The 10,179-nt window shown below is 36.2% G+C and overlaps 1 protein-coding gene across 1 annotated transcript; it reads left to right on the plus strand.

Annotated features, from left to right (window-relative positions):
- Nucleotides 1–10,178, plus strand: LOC141429128 (uncharacterized). The gene is made up of 7 exons (XM_074089358.1): nucleotides 1–14; nucleotides 91–290; nucleotides 5,654–5,974; nucleotides 7,043–7,148; nucleotides 8,427–8,542; nucleotides 9,355–9,416; nucleotides 9,980–10,178. The coding sequence occupies exons 2-7, from the start codon at nucleotides 105–107 to the stop codon at nucleotides 10,050–10,052; spliced, it is 864 nt and encodes a 287-aa protein (XP_073945459.1). The 5' UTR covers nucleotides 1–14; nucleotides 91–104; the 3' UTR covers nucleotides 10,053–10,178.
- Nucleotide 10,179: the final 1 nt, after the last annotated feature.

The following is a 10,179-nucleotide window of genomic DNA, read 5'->3' on the forward strand; positions in this document are numbered from 1 at the left end:
TGAGTAACCATGAGGTAAATTTATTTCCCTCCTATCACGGGTCATTGTGTCGTATCTCGAGTTTTTATAAAGTTAGTTTGTTGTTTTCAGCTAACATAAGTGAAATGTTCAAACAACAAGTTTCTCCGCGGAGCGTGCACCCGTACCAGACAACGATGGTGCCGCGAAGCGAGCAGCAGTTCGCTACAGCCTCAGAACAAAGAGCCAAGTTCCCTTGGGCTGAAGATATAAATCCTCCCGTATATCAAGTCGCAGGGACCGATAGTTCTACCTCAGACACTGCCTACCATGTAAACTATTTTTTTATTATTCTAAACTAGTTTGTATTTTTTAATATATTGAAGGATTTTATTCTTGGTTTAATAATTTATGGGTTTATTAATTTATTACAAGTAGGTAGGTAGGTAGGTAGGATGTACAACCGCCGTATGTAGTCGACTGAGACTACTAAATTAACTTCAAATACTAAAATTGAATTTTTGGGATAGTACTCTTGAATATAATACACCTTGTTGAGTTTCTTGTCTGATTCTTCTCAACAGAGGTTTTTCTAAACCAGTGGTTTTTTTTTTGACATTCGTAAGCCTAAATTGGATAAAGGTACTTTGATGTTGACTCAATATTAGACCCGTAGGACTACGTTTTGAGGCTTCAAAAATATTAAAGTTGTTTCTTTTTCGCATATAGCTTCCGGAGCGTTTGCCCAACCTAATACAAAAAATTGTGTCATTTTGGGTGCCTGCATAAGTAGAAATTTAGGTATTAGTGTTTTCCATTAGTATTTGACGAAAAAAAAATTAAAGACGAAAATTTTACTTTCTTATTAATATCTGAGCAGTAACTGATGTACCTAGGCATTTTGTGTCATATCCATCCACGGGAATCCTGATTTTTAACCAGTACCTAACATGTCGCCCAACTAACTCTAAAAGAATATTTACAGTTTGTTAAAAAGATGTCAGACGGTTTTAAAATACCGATATCTGTTATCCACAAATATTTTTGTGTCAAATTCATCCACGATATTTATAGATATAATTTTTTTTAATACAATACCCTGTAAAACCCACAAAAGAAAATTCAAGTTGTTAGAGTTACGTGTTTTGATTATTAACGGTTGTAAAAAACACTATTCATAATTGTTTCATTTTCATCCACGGATTCTCATTATTGAAAAAAAAAACTACCACGAAACGTACTTCGCGCGAATGGCGAGCGCGGGGAAGAGTACATCGGGTGCTTGGGAGCCGGCTGGCAGCGTTCGTTTGTTTATAATATTACCGCGGCTTCGCACGCGTAATCTGACTTAATTGATTCCGAGATTTTACTGAATTTCTCATGGGTAATCCCAAAAATTACATCATAGTTATCATTGACTTTGTATTAAAAACAGCTGTGCAAAATTTTATGAATTTAGTCTAGCGTTGTCATTTCGAGATTTTATGCCTATCCCATGGCAATTTTTTACGAGATACCTACCTAATAAGTTTTAGTTTTTTTTGCTGATTACTTTTGGTTGACTGTAATTTCATTGTTATCTTAACAACACTTCCGCACCAAATTTCAAATCGATGTCATTAATCACTGAGGAGTTCCCTTCTGAGGAGACGCTCCTGGCTGCTTTACCAAAGATTTACTACCAGATACCGGTGTGAAGTAAGCGCCAAAAGTTAGCGGCCGATTATAACCCAACCCAATTAAGAAGTTTAGTTATATTATTTGCATTTGTGAGGTCATAAGACTGACAAAAACACACACACTAGTTGATATATGATACAAACTAGTTTATATTAGTAGTTAGTATGACACAAACTAGTTTATATTTAGGGACAAGTATTCAACCTGAACGTCTGGTGAAGAAAGAGAAACTGGAGAGTTCGCATTTCCAACATATTGTTATTTACATTTTATACAAAAAGAAATACGCCGCTTTTTTCAAATCGGGTGTGGCTCCTAAACTAGATAAGGTTACTAAACTCTTGCAGCTTGTATCGAAAGCTTTTAGTATCAGTATTATAATATGGAAAGATTTAAAGATTCGCATTTCCAAGTTGGTCGTTTTTTCATATTACTGCATACATTTTTCGGCCCCCCCTTTTATTCGGGCGTAGCTCCCGTACTAGATGTTGGTTATGGGTAGTTTCGCATTTGATCGAAGCTTTTGAAATGCATAATCATATTAATATAATATCTTTCCAGATATTAATACAATATCTTGGAGGAAGGCGTTTTCAATCAATGTTTATTTTTTTAGTTGTTTTTTTTTCGGCCGCTAACTTGAATTCTACCTTTTTATCAAAACGAAACGAGGTTACTGGACATTTGAAGCGTTGATCGAAAGCTCTCAGCGTGCGTAATAACATGCCACAAAAAACCGGAGAGTTCCCGTTTCCAAATCGGATGTGGTTCCTAGACTAGATGAGGTTAGTTAACAGTTGCAGCTTTTATAGAAAGCTTTTAGTGTCCAGTGTTATTTTATGGAAAGATTTGAAGAGGTTCTCATTTCCATGATGGTGTTTTTTTTCATATGGTGTAGCTGGCAATAATTTTCTTGCTTCACCAGACGTTCAGGTTGAATACTTCTCCTGAATATAAGCTAGTTATTCGTGTTTTTGTCACTTTTATGAACACACAAATGCAAATAATAACAAACTTCTTAATTTGGTTGGGTTATAATCGGCAGCTAACTTTTGGCCGCTAACTTCACACCGGTAGGATTGTTGACGCTAAGCGCTGCTATTTTAGAGATATGCAGTGACGCGATAGCCAGGTTTTAGAGCTGGGCACACTCCTTGACCATACAAGATATCCATCTTCCTTTAAGTTCGAGTGAGAGAGAAGGAGGCTTAGGGGCTAGATCACATCCTACTAATATTATATATGCGAAAGTTTGTATATCTTGATGTTTGTTACTCAATCATGCTTTAACGGCTGGGTAGCATTAGCTTAAATTTGGGATACTTATAGATATAGATATCGGTTTAAATTAACTACATATATATGCGTCACGACACGACACGACAGATAAATACAAATCCGACTTTAGCGTCATAAGCAGGATCCACGTCAAATTCGATCATTAGAATTTTCGAACTTAATGCCAATTAGTTAAAGTTGACATTAGTTTTGTCGAATGTCCTAAATTTAGGTGCTTTCTGCTGTTTGATACTATGAACATACCATTTCTAATTTTTTACATAAAATACAATACAATACAATGACTCTTTATTGTACACCAAAAATAGTAAGCGATACAGAACAGGTACACAGAATGAAAATTACAAGGGTTAACAACAGGCGGCCTTATCGCTTAAGAGCGATCTCTTCCAGGCTTAGAGCAACGCGGGCTTCTTCGGAAGGAGCAGCCTTAGCGGTAGATTACCTTTAAAATAGTTCTGGCGTTTGTTGCGGGGGGAAATGTGCATACAAGTGCAGTTCGGCTTACTTAGATGCAAAAACAAAACTGCCAACTGACTGTAATGACGACGTTAACACATAAATAATCCAACAATACACTAATAATTCGTTACAGATGACTCCAAACTAACACATTGACAGTAACATCATTAAGTCATCGCTTTATCGCTTATGCGATTTATCGCTTGACTGATCCGAAATTTGTACCGCTAGGACTCGATGTTGGTAAACGAATCCGACAAAAATGTACGTCTTTGTTGTTTAAATGTAATTAAATAGCAATAATACGATAACAATTTACTTCCATGTGAAATGTAACACCATAATTTTTGCAAGCTTGATGTCCCAGATCTCTTTTCACAGCAGGAAACTGAACAATTCGTTATTTTTAGCACCGCCGCGTTCACTCGCGCTTCTCGATTCAGTCTAGTAGTTTGAAATCCGAGCGCGCCTTGTTTTATAAAATTCGTATGCCCAATTGGGCTTGTACTTTGACAGAGGGAACGCGTCGAATGGCTACTCCCTTCCGCCCGGTTGCTCTAAGCTTCCAGCAACCTTTTATATATACTATCAGCCTTTTTGATTCTTAAATTAATGTACCTATTATTTACATACTTCATTATTTGAATAGGTACTACATTCAGAGTATGCAAAAAAAGAAAGTTATGCAATTTGTTCATTACGTAGCGGAGATAAAAGTCAGTCAATTCAATACTCATTAAGTTATATCAGAATAGGCGAAGTGCATAGTTTAAGGCCAGCGAAAAAAATGAAAGAGTTAAAAACATTGCAGGATCGCTATACTCGACAACAATGTCGCATTTAAATTTTATTATTATCAAGTCTCAAACTTGGTCACGGTAATATCTAAGTTGGCACAAGTCAGGGCTATTACGAAACTCGAAACTTGAAGTTCGTGTCGTGCGGTCCCTCTGACACTTACAGTATTTAATACGAGAGCGAAAGGGACAGTACGATACGAACTTCGAGTTTCGAGTTTCGCAGTAGCCCTGCTGTACCTACAGCCAATTCAATCTGGTTCCAGAAAAAAAAACAAACATCTAGCAAATCAAAATAACAAAACAACTGATACCTACCCATTAGGTATCAGTTATTTTGTTAGAACCTCGGACTTTTTTTAATGTGTGTGAAACAGCTCGTGGTGTTTTCAGAGGAAAAATACACCTGCAGTTTTGATATAAAATTAAATATCGTAATACATTTTGAGAAAATGTTTATATTCGTCTCGGCTGGAATAGCAATTGTGGCTTTGTATAGTTAAACGGACTCGCAAGTACGTTCGTTTAATACTCATACTAGCCAGCAATTGCCTACTTCATGCAGCACGACACGAACTTTGTATTATCGAATTTGAATGCTTCAGATAATTAAATAAAAAAAAAAACATGGCGGCTTAGTCGCTTAGTCAGCTAGCTACTATTCTTGTAATCTGTGGCTTAGTCTTGTCTAATAATAATGGTAGTATGCGATTGAATTCGAACTTATTATTTTTAAGTAGTAAAACTATAAACCACTCATTTTTTTTGTCAATAATGCGTATTAGGTAGACTGAGTAACCATGAGGTAAATTTATTTCCCTCCTATCACGGTCATTGTGTCGTATCTCGAGTTTTTATAAAGTTAGTTTGTTGTTTTCAGCTAACATAAGTGAAATGTTCAAACAACAAGTTTCTCCGCGGAGCGTGCACCCGTACCAGACAACGATTATAGGCGTTGCTACAGCCTCTGAACAAGGAAATAAGTTCCCTTGGGCTGAAGATATAAATCCTCCCGTATATCAAGTCGCAGGGACCGATAGTTCTACCTCAGACACTGCCTACCATGTAAACTATTTTTTATTATACTAAACAGTATTTTTTAATATATTGAAGGATTTTATTTTTGGTTTAATAATTTATTTTATTAATTATTACAAGTAGGTAGGTAAATGTACAACCGCCGTATGTAGTCGACTGAGACTACTAAATTAACTTCAAATACTAAAATTGAATTTTTGGGATAGTACTCTTGAATATAATACACCTTGTTGAGTTTCTTGTCTGATTCTTCTCAACAGAGGTTTTTCTAAACCAGTGGTTTTTTTTTGACATTCGTAAGCCTAAATTGGATAAAGGTACTTTGATGTTGACTCAATATATAAATTGACAAGCTGTATTCAGGTTACATATATGTATGACTATTAAGAATATATTTATAATATAGGTGATTGTTTAAGGTCCCTCAGTATTACAATGAAGAAATAAGGGAGTATGGCCCGCCATCTCCTGTTTACCAGTCACCATATGGGGCAGGGACATGGAAAAGTTACAAAAAAGGTGAAAAACTTCCTATGCACTCTGCTGCTTTGCAAGCCTATACATTTCCTGAGTGTGCATCGGCATTTTCATTGCCTATTTGTGATGTGGAAGGGAAGATGAAGACTTTAGGGCGATCACCTGTACCTCCTATTCCATCTGTGAGCCCGGAAGTACCAATAATTGGAGCTTGTGGTGGTCACTGCCCTGGATTTGAATATGTATGCTATTACATTTTACAGGTAAGATACTATGTATAAATATAATACCATCCTTATCTTCTTGTTCTTCCATTGGTACAACCCTTGGCGGGTCTTGGCCTCCTCTACAATCTTCCTTCAGTTATTGTGGTGCCTAATATAAAACCATCAAAAAAGGAAATTTCTAGTGTTACTCCATTATGGTTCAAAAGCCCTGTTATGGACAAACAATAGACCCCGAGAAGTAGCCCCCTTTTGGATATGGCATAATATTGTAAATCTGTTTAAAAAAATATACCTCGTTGAGTTTCTTGCCGGATTCTTCTCAACAGAGGTTTTTCCGAACCGGTGGTAGATTTTTTTCGACATTCATAATTGCTTGTTATAGCCTAAATTGAATAAAGATATTTTGACTTTGACTTTGACTTTGGAACCCTTGCTGTTACTAGTAATTTAAATGAATAAAGTGATTCTAATAATTGAGTGAATCTAAATTCTATGTTTATTCTTACACTGTCCAGGCTACTCGGTTGTGGAACTCCCTACCGAAGTACAGAAAGACTTGAGGCACGCAAAGTCCTTGCCTATCTTTAAGTCCATGCTTAGAGAGTACTATCTGTTGTCTTGCATATGAATTTTATAGTTAGCTTATTTGTATGTGTTAGTTTTAGTTTTATGTATTCTTGATACTGCTCTAATCTACTGTAAATTGCACCACCTGCTAAAATTTATTCCTTTCTTCTGTCCATTGTAATGGTGATTTTCCATGGAAATTTTGTATGCATACACGGAAAAATTTGTATGCATTCTCGCGCGCCCGCCGCGAGCCGCCGCAGGCGCTGCCATACAAATTTCAATTCTCGTCTCGCCTCGCCGGTGGAAAACCACCTTGAAGGTTGCCTGGAAGAGATTGCTCTGAAGCAATAAGGCCACCTATTGCTTACCTTAGAAAATCTCTATGTATATACCTGTGTTTTCTGTACTGCTTACTGTGTTGGTGTGCAATAAAGAGTTATTGTATTGTATCTTCATATTTTTTTTTCCGTTTATGTATTGATTTTACAACTTCTGAAGTCCATGTTGTAAATTATGTGATTTTTTCTTTTCCAGGTTATATTTGTTGTAGGAATATTGACTGGGATCTCATTATGCATTGCTGGAATTGTATTGAGGCGAACCAATAGGAATGGTGATCTAGGTGTACTAGTCTATATAGGTAAGTCTAGGTAGTTAAGCATTATGCTATAAGTATTCCAACCTGTGACTGTATTGCAGGCGTTTTCAACCTTTTGGTTTTAATGGCACACTTTTCGTTCATCAAAGTTTCACAGCACACACCATGCAATAAGAAATAGCCAAGTGCAAGTCGGACTGGCGCGTAGAGGGTTCCATACAGTATACCCATAATATGTACAACATAACAGAAAGCGGGTTGTTTTCATACTGTTTTATCATTGAAATAGCTATTCATGCTTTCAATGCAGCATATTTAATTTTCAGCCATTTTCAGTACTGATATTCTTGCCCCCACGCAATTCTGCTTTCTGAGATGTGTTGGGAGATTGACATTTTGCAAGATGCACGGACTTCTCCGCAATAATTAAATATGTGTTTAGTTTATTCTCTAATTCTTATAGTAGTTGGGCCACTTTGTATGTACTATCTCGAGTAACCTCAACCAGTTGTTAAGCGTGTGTAGACAAAATGTCACCAAGGGGTAATACTACAGTCAAAACTGTTAGTGACACCAGTTATAACGACATTTCGGATGTATTTAATGATGAAGAATAAAGTACAAACACATTCTCTTATACTAAAATGACACTGGTTATAACAAGCAACAATTTTTAACAATCAAATCTCTTATCTTATAAACAGTTTTGACTATTGCTAGGAAAACCTATCCCAATCTTATGCGTAAAACCCCACTCCTACTTAAAATATGCAAAAATTACCTTTTCACACCTCTCCTTCAGAAAAGTAACTTTTCCTCCCTGACGAGAGGGAACAAAGTGCAACTTTTCTGTTCAAGGCTTTTCTAAGTGTTTTATTGCAAATGCTATTTTTTGAAGTTAATAATTTGTAAAGCCACGCCATTTTCTATGCTGGTTGTTCTTTAATAATATTTAGATTTTTTTTCAAGTTCCTTAATGCTCGGTGTGAAAAGTTGTATGAGCCACTCGGGAGTAAAATTATTTTGATCTTGGGCGTTAACTCTTGAATCCCTCATTACGCTCAGGATTCTATTGTAGAATCCTTCGCTACATTCTGGATTCAATGTACGCCCTCGCCGTAAATACACCATTTTGCTCCCTTGTGACACAAATAACTATTGTATTAAAAGAAAAAAGTGCACTTTCTGGGAAAATATACATTTTAGATGATGCTTCAGCTTCATTGAAAGAAGTCGTTTTTCTAAGGAAGTGCACATTTATTTACGATCGTAAGCCGTCTGGGGCTCCAACTGTTTTATCGAGGTGTTTATATTTGTAAGGATGCCTCTCCTCTTGCGTGTGCTGCGTGCTTCTGGGCGTGCAGTGCTGTGTGCGCCGCGAGATGCGCCAGCGCAAGCTGCGTTCCAACGCGCACATACCGATGCAACCCATCCAGGTAACCATGTTGTCACGTCAATGTAGCTTTCAATTATACTACGCTACGATTAACTGATTCGTCATTTCCTATGCCCAGAGATGCGCAGTGAATGTGAATGTTTTTATATGAAAACAATAGTAATCTGGCTATGGCGTGCTACCGAATATTCTTGACTTAATCTTTGTACGGATACAAATGGAACTATCAATGAAGGATGAAACTATGAATGACATTTGATGACATGCTCAAATTATTTGTCCAATGCCATTAGTTCGCCATCCCTATATGATACGGTGCGTCCAAACCGCTGCTTAAAAAAAACGGCGACGGCACGGATCGCAGTGACGCACGTTAGCAGCGGTGTGGCCGCTCCTTGAATTAAAATTCTGATATTTTACTAAAACACATAAAAATTCACGAAAAAGAAAATACAGTGGTCTTTAATTACGCTATACGAAGAACACTACTGCAAAATTTCATGTCTCTAGAGTCTAGACTTAACGGTTGTGGTTTCGGGATTTTACATACGTATATCCCGATCCCGGAATATTGGAATAAAAAGTACATAGTTTGTCTTCTGTTCAGCCGTTCTAATATTGTTGCTTTTTCACATTAGAGCCGCTGACATGCTAACTATTATTGTTACTCACTTATATTATAAGGTAGTAGAAGTCAGTGTGTTTTGGAAAGAAAAATTCGATGAATAAAAAACTTACCTATCTGAATTTTATATGTAAATTACACAGTAAAGTCAATATAAATAAGTTCTCATACATAGTTTATGGCTTAAAATTGTATGGTGGTAAACTGACGTTAACAATTATTTCCAGGACCTCTCAGCCCCAGCTTACCCGTTATTAACGTCCACGTTACCTCATAGCCAAGTATACAGGTCAGTTGTTCAACACTAATTATTAATCAACTTGCTCAGTACAATTGTACTTTGGAAATGCTTTCATTTACTTCATTTCGTCCAACCCCTGACAAGCAACTGAATGCACTTATTTTTTCATATATATAAACTTAAGGGTTTAACTTTTTTCATGTCCCACCAATTAGACACGCTACTACAAAATTAGTCATATTTTTTATCATTATTTAATAATAATTTATCATTATTTAATAGAATCTATCATAGGGATTATAGATTCATTTTACAACACCACAAGATTTAAGGGAGGATCATAACTAAAAACCCCTTACCTTGCTTAGACCCCCAAAAAATAATTAAGGCTTTATTTTTTTTAGCTTACCAGTGAGAAAATATTTTTAGTCAGTAATATAGTACTTACATAGTTCACTCCAATTAAAAACGAATGATATTGTTAACACATTCAATTGTTTTTGGTCTATGTTTGTGTTGAGTTGAGTTGAAACTTATAGTTGATTTACATATGGGCACTTTGTTTGCCTGCAAATGAGTTACAATTTACTAAACAGTTATGTTTGTTACAGACCCACTGCTGTACCCTGTCCAGAAGAAGATGTCACTGGGATTCCTTGGTGGCGCAGAACCACAAGAGACTGATTAGATTTAAGTTTATTTACCCATTTGTGTATACATACTTATAGTACACTTATAATATGAATTTATGTATAAATTCAAACTTAGCTTCACTAAATATGTTAATAATAATAAATTTTCAAATTGAAAC

This window comes from Choristoneura fumiferana, chromosome 6 (genome assembly GCF_025370935.1).
Source record: "Choristoneura fumiferana chromosome 6, NRCan_CFum_1, whole genome shotgun sequence".
NCBI lineage: Eukaryota > Metazoa > Arthropoda > Insecta > Lepidoptera > Tortricidae > Choristoneura > Choristoneura fumiferana.

Bases quoted from the DNA above. Each gene is read 5' to 3' on its own strand.
- LOC141429128 (XM_074089358.1), top strand. From the start codon at position 105: ATGTTCAAACAACAAGTTTCTCCGCGGAGCGTGCACCCGTACCAGACA. The intron at 5,975-7,042 runs GTAAGATACTAT...TTTCTTTTCCAG, and splicing joins TATGCTATTACATTTTACAG to GTTATATTTGTTGTAGGAAT. The intron at 7,149-8,426 runs GTAAGTCTAGGT...TATATTTGTAAG, and splicing joins AGGTGTACTAGTCTATATAG to GATGCCTCTCCTCTTGCGTG.